Source organism: Rhincodon typus, chromosome 4, assembly GCF_021869965.1.
Source record: "Rhincodon typus isolate 14 chromosome 4, sRhiTyp1.1, whole genome shotgun sequence".
Classification (NCBI taxonomy): domain Eukaryota; kingdom Metazoa; phylum Chordata; class Chondrichthyes; order Orectolobiformes; family Rhincodontidae; genus Rhincodon; species Rhincodon typus.
Window position 1 is genome coordinate 95307360 of NC_063335.1, and position 17087 is coordinate 95324446.

Genomic DNA, 17087 nt, shown 5'->3' on the forward strand with positions numbered 1-17087 from the left:
AAAATTGTTCTTGTAGTTATTTCCCTGTTCACATTATCTTTTGTGTGGTTCTTTTCAACTTTGTGCCAATTAGCCTCACAATTTCTCAACAGGACAAATGAACATTTGGTTGAATATTGTCAGGCTATTCAACCACGGCATGGTAACCCAAAACCGGATCCTGTAGTCTCTTTGCACACTTTCTTTCCAGAAAGCTTCAGGGGATCACAGTTAAGTGGGTATATTTTAAGGGAGGTGAGAGAGGGAGATAATGTGGAGTTTAGGAAAGGAATTCACAAACGTTGAGATGATAATACCCAAGCTATGAACCCACATTCCTTGGCTATCCAGCCCTGGGGTAATACTTAAACGCAGACCTGCTGTCTCAGAAGTAGGAATGCTACCTACATATTAAAAGACCTCCATTCATCACTTAAAGCATGACATTGCAGTGCAAACTACAGCTGCTGTTTTCTGTGATTCCTTCAGGGGGAGATGTGCAATTAATTTTGGAAGAATAAGCACAGGATACAGCCAGTCACAATGTTTAACTGCTTTATTACTCGACAACGTGGCCTTTAAGAACTCACACTTGATGCTGGATTTTGTGTGTGGTAGTCCCTCTTACAGTATCTTTTGTGGGGATGTTGTTGCACTACAACTACCACAGGCAGTCCTGGCTGACCAGGAAACTTTCCCACTCTTCCTGCATGTAGTGGTCATTTCAGGAGAATCTTTAGAGTGACAATCAACCTCCTTAACCACATTATGACACACTTTCAATGGACATCAAATCCTGAAGTGAGACTTGAGTCTATAAGTAGGGATGTTACCACACATATTGAAAGTACTACATTGCAAAATTAAAATTACAACTGCTGAATTTCATCCCTCCACCAGAGGAGATGTGCAATGAGAACTGGTGGGCATCGGTCTAATCTGCTGCATCAAGGATGTATATTTATACACTGCGTGGTCCACTGTGTGTCTGTCTGAAGTTCATATCTGTGTCATATTGTTACAAAACTCCAGGAGCAGATTCCATAAAGAGAGTAGTGAGTGTGGATAAGTGCTTCAAGGGATAAATCACTTTCTAACAGAACAGATACAATGAAACACATCAAAAGTTTGAACTAGAACGTTATCTCCCTTCCTATCTCAACACATGCAGAGTTAGGAGTGAGGTTGAGTGGAAATTCTTTTTAGTGCTTAAGCCTTTTTGTTGGTGTTGATGATTTGTTTGACTGTGTAGATTCTACGTGTGGGCCCGATGTGGAAGTAGTGGCTTGGGGAACATTGCAGTTGAAGGCAAGTTCTCTTCTGGTCAGACATTCAATTTCAGCAATTTCCAGCCTGGCCACTGGATGGCGTCTAGACATTCTTTTGAAAAAGACTTGTGACCAAGGTTGTGGTCATCAGCCCTTGTAGCTGGTCGTGTGGCTCAGTGTCAGATTTATTTGACACAATTCCTGTGAAGCACCTTGTGAGGTTTTGCAATGTTAAAGACTACATGAGTAAAAGTTGCTGTTGAGGTTGGTTAGTCCTCCCTAAACCAGTGATCCTGAGCACTGCTCTAGCTGAGATTAGTACTAGCATTTTGAATCAAGTACAGCACTAGACAGTAGATTTACCAGGGGCAGTTGGAAACATTATTTCTGAAACAAAGTGTTGAACCACGTGATGGGTTTCATCATCTTTCAAAAGGGGATTTCACAAGACAGAAGGACATTTGACATAGTAAGGATTGAATTCCTCACTAACTGGGATAGTGAGCAATAATGGATCATCATTGTCCTGTAGGCAGCTTGACTTCCTTAGTGACTGGAACAGGAAATCTTACCTTCACCTGACTGCAGGGTCATCTATTCCTCACAGAGATTGTGCATTCATATAGTTGGGTGAACAATGTCTGGGGTATCATTATGTTTTAGGTTTGGTATGCCTGTGATTTTTTTTACCTCTAATCATGTTTGCTTGTTGATGTAAGCCTGGGCTCAGTGGTAACAAACACTCTTACCTAATCACATAATCTAGACTAGCACAGTACTGAGGGAGAGTTTGTTCAACGTTGAACTGAGATCAATCTGCCCACTCTATTTGAAATATTTGAAGAAATTTAAGAGAAGCGTTTCAGTGTCAGGGCAGCATTTGTCCCTCAATCAAAGCCTATAACATGATCTAACCAAGTCAGAAGTCACACGACACCAGGTTATAGTTGTGTGACTTCTGACTTCGCCCATTCAGTCCAACACCAGCACCTCCACATCATGATTTAACTATTATTGCGTCATGCTGTACAGCAATTGGCTGCTGCAATTTCTACATTGGAACAGAGGCTACACTTCAGAAGTAGACCATTTGGCCTCTGATTATTTTGTCTGTAAATAGATAGCCCTGCTAGCTGCCCTCCTAATTCTGCCTCTGGAAAAATGTTGTGGGAGTAGGATGAAGCCAGCAAACTGATAGGTTGTCTGTGGATGTGTGTTTCCTTACCCATCTGCCTTTGTGCTAACCTTCCTTTGGGGCTAAAAGTCCTATCTCACTTATATGAATAGGGGCACAGATGTGGTTTAGCTTTGCCAAGTGCTAGAAAGCCTGACAATGGTTCAGAGGAATACAACCGATGTCCCTGAACTGCTGCTCACCGGCACAAAATGTCTCAAAGCCGATTAAATACTTTTGAAGTATGGTCACTGGTGAAATGTGGAGCATGGCAATCAATTTGTACACAGTAATGAACCGTAATCATGTAAGTCAATATTTTTACTCAACTTGTTCAGAGATGTTGTTACACACCTCCAGAGCAGGTGAGACCTGGATCTTCTGGCTCAGAGGTAGGGATGCTATCACATGCCACAAGAATAAATAAACAGATATGAAACTGTGATATTAATTGAGGACTAACTTTTGGCAGGACACTTGGAAGAAATCCCTGCATTGCAAATCTGCAGCTTCGAATCTGCAGTATCACATCTGCAGGCTCATATCTGCAGGCTTGCATCTGCAGGCTCAAATCTGCAGGCTCACATCTGTCAGCTCACATCTGCAGGCTCACATCTGTCGGCTCACATCTGCAGACTCACATCTGCAGCTTTGCATCTGCAGGCTCACATCTGCAGGATCACATCTGCAGACTCACATCTGCAGCCTCACATCTGCAGCTTTGCATCTGCAGGGTCACATCTGTCGGCTCACATCTGCAGACTCACATCTGCAGCCTCACACCTGCAGCCTCACATCTGCAGCTTAGCACCTGTCGGCTCACATCTGCAGGCCCACATATGTTGGCTCACATCTGCAGGCTCACATCTGTTGGCTCACATCTGCATGTTAACATCTGCAGACTCACATCTGCAGGCTCACATCTGCAGCTTCACATCTGCAGGCTCACATCTGCAGGATCACATCTGCAGACACACATCTGCAGACTCACATCTACAGCCTCACACCTGCAGCTTCGCATCTGCAGCTTTGCATTTGCAGGCTCACATCTGCAGGCTCACATCTTCAGGCTCACATCTGCAGGCTCAGATCTGCAGGCTCACATATGCAGGCTCACATCTGTCGGCTCACTTGTGCCCATTTTGTTTAGGTTTCAATTGAATGCCAATTCCATAAAAAGTACTCCAACAACAATGGAAACATTTGGGAGGAGAGAATGGGAGGGAGGTACAATTGGACAAATAGTGACGGAAATTGGTTAGATATGGAATTGCGCAGGAAATCCAAATTATGAGCATCTTTACTTTTTGGAGAATGCTCTTAAGTATGATATGCCAGAGTAAGCATGTGATATTCTTTAAAAAAATGTATATATATCTATGTTTGTACGTGTATATGTATATATAAATAACTATAAAAATCAATATAAAAATAAATACAAAGTATGAATTTATGAATAGTATTTTCATTCTCTGTGTATTTGGAATTTGAGAGCTTATTTTATGCTCCTTCCCTTGCAGACTCCCCGCTGCATTCCACACATTCAGTGCCTTCAGGAGGAGTTTTACTGATGTTTCTGCTTACTGTTATTGTGCTGACAGTTTGGGACGGGAGCTTCAGGCCACAGGTGAGAGATCCTGCTGGGCTGTTAAATCATAAGATATTCCCCAGATGTCACCCCCTTTCTTCTGTCAAATCCTTGATTTCCCACTGGTGTCCAGCTCCACAGGCATGGCCGCTGTCAGGAGCCATGTGGCCCTTCTTCATATAAAAGCTGAGTCAGTGTTCAACCGTTGTGGTGAGGCAGCATGTTTCAGTCAACTTTCACATGCCCACACTTTCCACACTGGCTCACAGAGACAGTGGTCAACACTGGGTGATGCCAACCCTCCTCCTCCCACCACCTCTGCCATCTCTTCCTGTCGCAAGGTGACCTGTGTTACCTGAGAGTTGCTCTGACCGAACACAGCCCAAGGATTGACTTTTTAATCAAACTGCCACTCAGCAGGGTGGGGAGAATATCATTTCATACTACTTTGCTGGCACTCAGGGATAGCCGTGTTCCCAAAGTTAGTCTGCAGAACATTCAACTTTTGCATCATGAAAAACATTTGCTTGTGGATCTGCCTGAATTTCCCTTCTCATTAACACAGAACACAACCAAAGACAACATTTCTACTCTATGTTTTTGTCAGTCGAGCAATTGAATTAACTCCCTATTGCAGTAGAATTCCTATGCCCCCCCACCCCCACTTTCTTAAAGGCACGGTATGTATCCTATCCCTGTGCCTTGGCAACTCCTTTGGTTAGAACGTCTTCTGCTTTCTTAGACCTCCACATTCACCTTGATTTTGACCAATTGCAATTTTGATAAAAACATTTTGGGAGTAGACATTAAATTGGAATTCAGGAATGTGCAGAGGGCGTTTAAGTTGGCATGGTTATGGCATAGGAAGAGTATGGGGGTGAGGGGGCATAGGGGTGAGTGCTGGAGAATTATTTTTTATTTCTAAACTTTCAGAGAGGTTAAGTACCTCTTTTGATCTGGTCCCAAGACATATTTGGTAGAACTAAGGCTTGCTTTGGGTGAGGTAAGATAACCTTTGGGATTTTCCAAAGGCCTGATTTTGCAGCATAAACTTATTAGGACTTTCAAAGTTGTCAACTATCTAAAAAAAACACAGTTGAAAAAAAACACTGCTAAGTATTTGAGAGTAGTTGCCTTTATAAAATGATTATAGGATTTTTGCTGCATGAGTGATTTTTTAAACTATCATTTTCACCATGGATATGAGCCTATTATGGATAGCTCCACCTGCTAATTGTATGACATTATTTTGAAGAAGTACAGAAAAGTTATCCTCAGTGTTCTGCCCAATATTTATCCTTCAATCAAACTCAGGTTAGTATTGCATCAACTGGCAAGTGCTTTGAGATATCTGGTAGCTCACTAAAAGCTAATCTCTCTCTCTTTCTTGTGTTCCTTTCCCTGTCTAAAGGAGTACGGAAGAGAAAGAGAATAGAAAAAATACATTGAGAGGTTCAGATGAGATAGATAGAATGGAGGAAGATTTGTACCTAGTATAAACATTAGCAGAGACTAGTTAGATTGACTGGCTTGTTGTAGGAATTATTTTCCATGGAATGCTCTCCAATTTATCTGTGGTGAATAGAGCCATTTGCTCCAAAGGGCCAGTCCCCTTCTCACTGATCAACCCCTTGCCAAGCACCTTAATTTCTCCAGAGCAACTTTAAAGAGAAGAAGTGAAATTCTTCAGATGCCGTAAATCTGAAATCAAAATGAAGGAGACAATCAGCTGATCTGACACATCTATGGAGAGAGAAGGACAGTTAACATTTCAAGTCCGATGACTTTTCTGAAGACTTTTATTTCCAGACCCCTTACTCCTAAGGTATAGAGAGTATTTTGTTTTGAAGACCCTAAACCTGCCTGCTCTTATTATTTTTACTTTTTTTTGTCAGGTCTGGAGTTGTTATTGGACGAAATCTATGATACTATCTTCAATGATTCACAGCTTGGGCACTCGTTCACAGATACTGGCATTTATCGCATTTTGCAGAGGAGATTCCTCGCTGTGCGACTGCTGATCACCGGCAGATTTAGATGTAAGTGCTCACAGAGAAGATTCATTCTGATGTTGACTAATAGTTTGCCTCTGGGTTCACAGTCAGCTTGGGACTCTGGAATCTTGTTTTAACCAATGACGTTTTCTGTTCCCTAGCTATATGGACATTACGTAAAAAAGATTTGCATAAATGCCATCCATTCTCTTGGGGGTATGGAGTTAAACAAAAAAAATTCTTAATTTGGCATAAAATTTGAATTGCCGTTATGATTGCTTTCCTCCTAGTCTCAGTTTCTGCAGGGAACATATAATCTTGCAATCTTAGGGTACATTTGAGGATTGATGCACCTCAGGTCTCTTCTTGCTCCCAAATATTCTTGTTTTCTTTGCCCCTGCTGGACAGACCCTTTAACAGAGAGTGTTCTCCTACTGTAGAGAACCGCATTTATTGTCCTGAGAAACTGATGGTTTCTTGAATATCTACAGTGCTTCCACTGATGCTGCTACCTCAGTGCTGTTTTGTAGGATGATGCAGGAATAGAAGCTGTGTCCAAATGGTGATGAAGGGGCCTTGGGGATTGAGATGGACGGACTGAGACTGAGAGCCAGGGGGTGGGGAGGCGGGGGGTGAGGGGGATCCCAATTTGATACCAATACTGCTCAGATCATTTATTGAGCTACAGAGGCATGCAGCACGTAAACAGACCCATTGGTCCAACCAGTCAATGCCAACCATAATCGCAAACCAAACTACTCCCACCTGCCTGCACTCAGCCCATATCCCTGCAAACATTTCTTACTTATGTACTTATGCAAATGTATTTTTAACATTGTTACTGTACCTACATCCTCCACTTCGTCTGGAAGTCCATTCCACACATGAACCACTCTGTGTTAAAAAGTTGTCTCCCATGTCTTTTTAAAATCTTTCTTCTCTCTGCTTAAAAATATGCCCCCTAGTCTTGAAATACCCCGCACTAGGGAAAAGACACCTGCCATTCACCTTATATACACCCCTCATGATTTTATAAACCTCTATAAGGTCACCTCTCAATCTCCTATGCTGCAGTGAAAAATTTGTTTGCTACTGATTACCTAAGTCAGTCTTCTGGACTGTGAGCACAGAAATGTTTGCATACCTGTTACTGGGTGGATGAGGAACAAATCCCACAGCTTAATGGTAAAGGCCAAGGTGTCCCCAATATTGGGCCTTGCATAGGCTCCATTTCCATGGTGGGCTGCATGGAATGGCTGCCAGAGTGTAACTGACCACTGCGTTGCAGCTGACAGGCTTTTCAAAGGGAAGGAGTGCTCCTCGCTGCTGCTCCCAGCTCCTAATTCAAGTGGAGAGGGAGCCTTTCCTGTTGGCAGTGCATTGTACTGTGTGAGCCCAGCATGTGACAAGTGGAAATGTGACAAAAATGCAGGAATCTAAGTTATACAACATCTTACTTAGCATTCACCTGGACAAATGCCACCGACAGCAAAAAGCATCAAACTGGGGAGCCGGTTACGCCTGGCCTATTATGCATCCATCTCCCTTGCTATTAATTTGGAAGGCCAGAATATTTTATTATGGCCCTTATCCTGTAACCTTCCAAATGCAGGATCATGTCTGGGTAGGTGGTAAAACCGTTAGCAGGCCTAAACTCAAGGTTACTCTTTGTGAATGTGCTGTGAATTCTGCCTAATGTATAGGCAAGTGAAAGTTCTCCATGTGGGAAGTACATCCAATGACAAGGGTATCCTGATGCAAAAAAATGGCAAAAGCATCAAGCAAAAGAAGAGGAAAAATACATCAAAATGCAACATTTTGCTAGTGAGCTTTACCTTTTGTTACAGGCCCGACGAAATGTGAAATTGAAAGGTTCACAGCTTCCTCATTTGGTAATGTCTTCATTCCCTCGTGCGATGACAATGGAAACTATCTACCAGTCCAGTGTCAGAACAGAGATCAGTGCTGGTGTGTAGATTCCAATGGACAAGAGATCTTTGGAACAAGGCAGCAGAGAAGAGAGCCTGACTGCAGTGAGTATCTGTTGGCTGTTTCAACTATCACTAGCCAACTTATAGCATAAAACTCACACAATTTTCTTAACTCCAGTGGCTTCACTAGGCCATCGCCTCACTAATTTTCCTTTGTTTCCTGGGTTTCCTTTTTGTTTCCTTTTAAAACATATATCCAGTTGTCATTGAAAAATTGCTATTAAATCTGCTTCCAATACACATTCAGAAAATGGATTCTGGACCTTAACAATTTTCTGCATAAAAAGAATTTAACTCATCTCCTCCAGCTTCTATCACCACTCCAAAGCCCTGGTTCTTTTGCCAAGTATTTCTAGGCTAATTGCAAGTTGGAAATAAGTTCTCTTTATTTACGCTGTAAAAAGTCTCATAATTTGGAACACATTTGTAAAGAAGATGTAATTCCATCTAGTGTGAATCTTGTATATTGTTACATTCTGGCCCATTTGACACAGTAGTAATAGATGTTTGTGCCATCACAATTATATTAACATTGCTTTACCGCCAGGCACTAAACTGTGAAAAACTCTTCTACAAACCTATCCTTGTCCTGCGCCTTCTCAGGTCATATTTTTAGATTAAAAGTGCGTCTCTAGTTTCTGATAAACCAAACACAGAACACAAGTTCAGATTAAATATTGATGGAACAGGGCAGCATAAGTTCAAAAGGAATGAGTCACATTTCTGACCTATAAGTTTAGATTTGGGAAATAAATCTTGGTTCAAATTTTGCGAGATCTTGGTGTCAGGCATTGAATGTTGGAAATGCATAGGCAGTGGCCTTTGATTTCTGCTATGGGCTGGGTGCAAGTGAGGCCCTTTTTGTGAGACTGGGACTTGTTAAAATTTGCGAGATACTGTGGTCAACCCATGGTATGGATTTCTGAGTAAGCTAGTAAATGTGAAGGACTGTGAAATTGCCTAATACTTGTAGAAACAGATTCTGAGGGATACCAGAGGATCTTTTGTTAGGTTGGGCCACATAATGTTTCTATTTATTTCTTTCTTGGGATCTTGTAAAAATATCGTCATTGTTGCAGTTCCACTCAACTGTTTGCAACATATCACAAAAAATAGTTTTCAAGATGTGAGCACAACTCTGATCATAATGGACCATTTCACAATGCTTAAAATCATTGAATGATTTGATTTTGAGGAGCAACAGCCTAATTTTGCACAGAGTCGTTCAGATTGTAATAGCGTGAATTTAGAGAAAATACTTTTTATTACTGAGGGAATTAAGAACAGTGGAACATAATCTTACAGTTGTGTGATTTTATACAGATTGGAGAGTAACTGGAGGAAGGCATGATCACTTACAACTATAAATGAGAAATTATCATGGGGAATGAGGAAATGGTGCAAGGTGAATACCAGAAATAGGGCAGCTAAAAGTCAAACGAGAATGAGAATCATAATATTAACAGTTAAAGAGAAATTTAAGGGTCTAAAAGCCATTAAATTCTTAGGACCTGGTGGCTTATATTTTAGAGTTCAAAAGATGTAGCTGCAGAGATAGTGATAGTTATACTTTTCTGAAATTGTTCTAGAACAGTCCCAGTAGATTGGTACTTAGCAAACATAAGGCCACAATTCAAGAAAGGAGAGAGAAAGAAGGGAATTACAGGCCAATTAGCCTCAAGATGTACTATCATGGAAGTCTTAACAAATAGAAGATCATGGTGTAATCAGCTAGAGTCAATATAATTTTACAAAAGGAAACCATTGTTTGTCAAATTTATCAAGAACATTTGAGGATGTTACCAGTAGGATAATTAAAAGGGTGCTTGGATTTTCAAAAGAAAAGCTAGGATACCATGCGAGAGGTTAATATGAAAGATAAGGATAATTGGAGTGGGTGTAGTATATTATCATGGAAAGAGGATTCATTAGCATAAAAACTGAAAGCTTGTTTCTTTGGCGGGGAATCTAGCACATGGGGACACAGTCTGAGGATGGTCAATAATTTAGGACTGAGATTAGGAGAAATTTCTTCTCTCATCATGTCTTGAATCTTTGGAAATGTGAGAGGATTGTGGATCCCCATTATTGAAAATATTTAAATAGATTTGAATGAGAAATGCAACCATCTGATGCTGAATGGAGAGTAGTCTTCTGGGAGGACAAAGTTGACTTAATTTCTATTTCCTTCTAGTTCATATGTTAAGTGGAGCTAAACTGTTGGGAGCAAAGTCACTCATTCACACGAACATTGGTAGAACTTTGGAAATCTAATCCCCAAAAGATTGTGGACAGGAAGTCAAATAGGACTTTTAAGCCTGTGATAGTGACATGTCTGTGACATGTCTATTTGGAAACATGGGGCAAAAGTAGTTGACTGGAGATTAGGTCCAGATCAACCCTGGTCTAATTAACTGTGGAACAAGTCCAAGGGTCTGAATGGTCTGCTTCTATTTCTATTCTTTCTGTGATTTAACTCTTTAAATTCCAGGCAATGGTGAAAGTGACTGCAAATTGGAAAGAAAAAGCACGCTGTCGCGACTCTTCTATGGACCTGTTGGCCACTTCAGTCGAAATGATATCTTTGCCACACCTACATCTCTGAGTACGACACTGGAAAAGATTGGTGTGTCTCTCAGCCACTGCAGCGCAGACCTGAAGCAACTGTTCACAAAATCTGGATTGCTGCTTTCTATCCCCCAGTCTGTGGACCTGGACATTGGTCAGTTTGACCTAGAAATGATTCTGGGTGAGTTTGTACAAGGGACATTTCTAACCAAAGATTTAGCACTCAATGCCCTTCAGTTTTCTGCATCCCCAAAATTCTTTGTCGAAAATTTGTTTGGAGGCAAATTTCTGAAGAACCTTGGTCTATTCAATTTCACTGGCAGTCTAGGAAACAGGGGGACATTTAATTTCAGTCAGTTCTTCCAGCAAATTGGCTTAAGAGGAATGTACAGTGGGGCAAACTTTGTGGAACTTGCCAAATTGTTTTCTCCGAACGAAGACTCCTACTTCTCCAAAGGAACGTCAGAATTCTCCAAGGACACCTTCAACTTGAACCAGACAATTGAGGACAACTTTGGGCGCTCAGTAAATTTACAAGAGAATCAGAATATTGTGAAGCTTATAACATTTCTGTTTGAGCATCGGAATGTTCTTACAACATTGCTTGAAGTCATTAACTTCTTTGGTGGAGAGGATGATAATTTAGCTGAAACTGTCCAGCTGGTGTTAAGGAGTGCTAAGGCTGGTATCTGTGACTGCCTGACTTCACATCTCTTTCTTCCCAAGTGTACTGGAGATGGAAGGTATGAAGAGGTCCAGTGTCTAGGCACAGTTTGCTGGTGTGTAGACAGTCAAGGAGTGGAGATTCCAAACACAAGAGTCTCAGGTCAAAGGCCACAATGTCCCACCAAGTGTGAGCAAGAACGTAGGCGCTTAACAGACTTGAGAGAACACCAACCAGCAGGATCTGATGTGTTTATTCCTTCATGTAGAAGTGACGGTAATTTTAAGTCCATGCAATGTGATGGGATGGACTGCATCTGTGTGGATCTGCAGGGTAGGAAGACGCCTGAACTAAGGAAACTAGCTGGAGGAGGCGTGCAGTGTAAGTTCTGACTTTTAATGTAATTAATATGTCAAACTTTTTTTTTGCAACAGATTACGTAGGATATGCAACACTGGAAAAGGCCATTCACCTTATCTAGCTCATGCTGGCATTTGCGCTTGGCTTAAGCCTTCTCCCATTTTTTGAGATCAAATTCAATTAGCATAATCTTCTATTCCCTTCTTCCTCTTATGCTTATCTAGCCTGTATTTAAATGCAATGATGGTATTTACATTAACACTCCCTGTGGTAAGCAATTCCACATTCTCATTGCCTTTTTGGTTAAGGAAGTTTTTTTTCTGAATTCTCTGTTTGATTTCTTGGTAACTATATTAAACTGATGCTCTCACATGTTCCTTAGAATTTGAACTTTGAGACACCTTCTCTATTGTGCCACCTTTTTAGCCTTGTGTTACAGCACAGCGAGGCAGAGTGAAACAATTCTCCTCATTTCATCCTCTCTGCTTAGCTGCAAAAGAAACTTAAGGTTTTTATAGATTGAGGATATATCTTCCTCCGATTAAAATATAACTAAATGGGGAAAAATAACTAAAAAGAATCTACAGGTTAAAATTCCTTAGGTGTCCTTGAGGCATAAGATTTGAATGTGAGACCACGGTTGCTTACTTGCTGTCTTGAGCAATGAGCAATCATAGAATTGTATAGCACAGAAACAGACCCTTCAGTCCAACTCATCCAAGCTGATCAGATATGCTAAATAAATTTAGTCCCATTTAGCAGCATTTGACCCATATCCCTCTAAACCCTTCTTATTCATATGCCTGTCCACTTGCCTTTTAAAATGTTGTAATTTACCAGCTTCCATCACTTCCTCTGGCAGCTCATTCCATGCATGCACCACACTCTGTGTGAAAGATGTTGCCCCTTGGGTCCCTTTTAAATCTTTCCCTTCTCACCTTACACCTGTGCCCTCTAGTTTTGTACTCCACTAACCTGGGGAAAAGACCTTGGCTATTTATCCTATCTATGCCCTTCATGATTTTATAAATTTCTATAAGGTGACACCTCAGCCTCCGATACTCCAGGAAAAATAGCCCCAGCCTAATCAGCCTCTCCCAGTAGCTCAAACTCTCCAACCCTGGCAACATCCTTGTAAATCTTTTCTGAACCCTTACAAGTTTCACAACATCCTTCCTATAGCAGGAAGACCAGAATTGCATGCAGTATTCCAAAAGTGGTCTAACCAAAGTCCTGTATAGCCACAACATGACCTCCCAGCTCCTATACTCAATGCACTGATTAATAAAGGCAAGCAAACCAAATGCCTTCTTCACTATCCTGTCTACCTGTGACTCTACTTTCAAGGAACTAAAAACCTGCACTCCAAGTTCTCTTTGTTCAGTAACACTCCCCAGGACCTTACCATTAAGTATATAAGTCCTGCCCTGATTTACCTTTCCAAAATGCAGCACCTCACATTTATCTAAATTAAACTCCATCTGCCACTCCTTGGGCCATTGGCTCATCTGATCAAGGTCCCATTGTAATATGAGGTAACTTTCTTGGCTGTCTGCTACACCTCTAATTTTGGTGTCATCTGCAAACTTACTAACCGTACCTCCCATGTTCACATCCAAATCATTTATGTAAATGACCAAAAGCAGTGGACCCAGCACTAATCCTATCTTCTAACTTTGAGCCAGTTCTGTATCCAAATGGCTAGTTCTCCCTGTATTCCATCTGATCTAACCTTGCTAACCAGTCTACAATGCTGAACCTTGTCAAATGTCTTGATGAAGTCCATAAAGATCATGTGCACTGCTCTGCCTTCATCAATCTTCTTCAATACTTCTTGAAAAAAACTCAGTTAAGTTAGTATGACACAATTTCCCACACACAAAGCCATGTTGACTATCCCTAATCTTTCCTAGCTTTTCTAAATACATGTAAATCTTGACCCTCAGGATCCCCTCCAACAACTTGCCCACCACTGATGTCAGGCTCACTGGTCTATAGTTCCCTGGCTTTTCCTTGCCACCTTTCTTAAATAGTGGCACCACATTTGCCAACCTCCAGTCTTCAGGTATCTCACCAAATATCTCAACAAGGGGCCAGCAATCATTTCCCTAGCTTCCCACAAAATTCTAGGGCATACCTGATCAGGTTCTGGGGATTTATCCACCTTTATGTGTTTTAAGACGTCCAGCTCCTCCTCTGTAATATCGACATTTTTCAAGATGTCGCTATCCATTTCCCCACATTCTCCAGCTTCCATATCCTTCTCCACAGTAAACACTGATGCAAAATACTCATTAAGAATTTATCTCTCCCATCTCCTGCGGTTCCCCACGTAGGCAGCATTGCTGATCTTTAAAGGGCCCTATTCTCTCCCTAGTTACCTTTTTGTCCATAATGTATTTGTAGAGTCCCTTTGGATTCTCCTTAATCCTATTTGCCAAAGCGATCTCATGTCCCCTCCCAGCTTCCCTCTTAAGTATACTTCTACTGTCTCCCAAACATTGCAGGCATCCTTTTTAAATTCTTACTGCCCTAATGCTTCTCTCCAATCAGTTCTGTCACTGGGCACTTTTCCTTTTTAAGAAGTTGAGTCAGCACTTTCTGTAGTCTCTCAGTTTCCCCTCGTGTTCTGTCTAAAGCAGTTCCTTGGAACACAAGCACCCGGTCTAAATTCATTGTTTCCAAGCTTGCTAACTGCAGCTTTGTTTTTCATCTCACAACATATTAAACTTAATGTACGGGTGCAAGTCAAAACAGGAATTGATGCTATTTTCACACATGACTAAATTGACTAGTTTCAGTATCTAGTGATAAAATATAATTTATAGTTCACACAGTTTTGTTTATTCTACGTTGTTTCATTAAAATTCGGCTAACCTGTGGTGACTGTGGTGACCATTTTAAGTCAGTGTTTAGTCACTTGTTAAACACTATTTCAGTCCATGGAAGTCCCTAGTATTAAATTGGCAATAGAATTCAAAAATCAATCATCCATATTTCATTATCACCATGACACTGGTCTTTTCAAAAGAGAAGAGATTTTGAGTCCATTCAATATCTGCTGAGAGCTATATCTCTGCATTTCTAGTATCATCATTGTAACTTCTTGTGGACTCTCTCCAATGTGGACCCTCTCCAACGCCTCTACATATTTTTATAATATGGCAACCAGAATTGTAAATGATACTCCAGGTCTAATCAAGTTTCGATGCAAGTTTGGCATAACTTCTTTGGTTTTCAGTTGTATCCCACGAGAAATAATCCCTACTTCATAGTTTTTTTTTATGAACTTTAAACCTGTATCATTACTTTCAGTGATTCATTTCCGGATAATTTAGATACTCAATTTAGATTCTTATTTTCCTAGTAAATGCAATCTCCTTAGTTTTCTTGCCAACATTTAAATTTAACTCATGTTGAAAGTCATTTGCCAAATATGTGCCATTCAGCAAGTATATTCTTAATTACTTGTAATTTATAGGTTCCTCCTCAGCATTGGCATCTCCCATCCACCCTCACTTTAGTGTTATCTGCAAATTAATTGTGCTTTTATTGAAACATCTAAATCCTTAATTTAAATTGAGTCACATAATCAACTGTAACATGAGAGAAATAACAGCTACTACATTTTATACATTCAAGAGTAATAAAGTTGTTTTCCAAAAATAGTTAGGATGAGGGATTTGATTTGCCTGATTCTCTCCTTGTTGGATTTTGAATTTCCTCACCTTTCTTTTCCCAGATATACATATAGAACCATTAGGAGTCAAAGGAGCCCTTTCAGCTATGCTGGTTATTTCAAAGGGCTATTCACTCCAGTAGAGTGGTACTTCTGCCAATGGTTAAAATAGTGAAGTATTTGCATTTTAAAGGGGAGCCCAGTTGAGCCTGTAGAGACGTTTGTGGATGACAAAAAGCCACAAAAGTTATCATTTGAAGAAGCATAACTGCAAAACTATAAATTCAAGAAATGATTCCTGTGATTCATTGCTTCCATGAAGAATAACAGCTGTAGGCAATGGAGACTGGAGATAGGACTACATCTTTCTAACCTTGATTCTGATTCATGCTCACTTCATGCATAGTCATTCACCATACACCTAATCTTCAATTTTCATGGACTATGAAGTCGATTTCTGTCAGTCTGGCAGTTCGTATTAGTAGGCTATGTTGATGATTGTTTCTTCACCAACGTTGATGATTCAAAAGTAATTTAGCATAGACTGTCGATTCTCAAGTAACTGTAAAGTCCAATGTCAAGTTGACCTTAGGACTGATCAACATTGTGTCCTTTCTAATGAGGTGATGCTTGATATATGGCTTAATCCTGGTAACATTCTGATAGAAAATAGGAACAGGACTAAGCCATTTGGTCCTTTGAGCCTGCTCCATTATTCAATATGATCATAGCTGATCATCCAGCTCAGCACCCTGTTCTTCTTTTTTCCCCATACCCTTTGATCCCTTTAGTCCTAAGAACTGTAACTAACTCCTCCTTGAAAACATTCAATGTCTTGGCCCTCAACTGTTTTTTGTGGCAGGGAAGATAAACAATTGGGTGCCTGTTGTTAAGTACTCAATAAGTTCCCGTTAGAGTAATTTTATTGAAGCACCCTCCCTAATTGGCCTCCTGCACATCCTCCCATCTAATTAAGGATGGCAGGTAGACCCAGGGATACAGAAGGTCCAGCAGAGGTTCTGCAGTAATCTCCAGATACCAGTCACACCAGAAGAAGTGAGTGATGCTGCAGAAGCAAGAGACCCAGAGTGTGCTTCAAAATGAAGGTACCCATGAAGGCCTCCTTCTTTGGTATATAAAAGATGATAATGCATTTTAAGGGACCCTCAGGGTTGATGGTTGATCCCTTCAAAGATGTGGAGGTGCCGGTGATGGACTGGGGTAGACAAGATCAAAAATTGCACAACATCAGGTTATAGTCCAACAGGTTTATTTGAAACACAAATTTTCAGAGCCTCACTCCTTCTTTAGGTATGAGTGAGAGGGGTGGCATTAGACACAGAATTTACAAGTAAAAGATCAAAGGGTCATAGAACTGATGCGAATGTATTGAACAAACCTAAGATGGCAGTTAAATCTTTAATCAGTTAGAAAGGAGATGCAGATTTTGATTGATTCATATGCAAATCCCAGAACTTCATTCAAGTCACTGCCACAAGATAACTAAAGATTTTATCAGTATACCAGAGGTGACATAACAGGTCAGACATAGCATTTTAGGTGTGAAGCCTTGTTTGGAATCTGTCTGTGTTTTAACTTGGAATCAGACTGGTTTTATTTCCAAAAGTAGGAATTTATAAATTGCCACATTGACTGACTGTCTAAAAATTGTGTGCTTTTTGAACAAAATAGAATGTATCTGCAAATTCACTCCATAGATTTATATGTGTGTGTGTTTTGTGTGTGTGTGTGTGTGTGAGAGAGAGAGAGAGAGGGTGTGTGTGTGTGTGTGTGTGAGAGAGAGAGAGAGAGGGTGTGTGTG

The 17087-nt window shown here is 40.7% G+C and overlaps 1 protein-coding gene across 1 annotated transcript in view; it reads left to right on the top strand.

Moving 5' to 3' along the window:
* The window catches only part of tg (thyroglobulin), a 299968-nt gene that overhangs the window by 17898 nt on the left and 264983 nt on the right, over positions 1-17087 (top strand). Inside the window, exons 6-9 of the mRNA XM_048596176.1 lie at positions 3942-4048; positions 5905-6048; positions 7851-8036; positions 10486-11607. Coding sequence (XP_048452133.1) covers positions 3942-4048; positions 5905-6048; positions 7851-8036; positions 10486-11607 — 1559 coding nt within the window. The remainder of the gene's footprint in view (positions 1-3941; positions 4049-5904; positions 6049-7850; positions 8037-10485; positions 11608-17087) is intronic.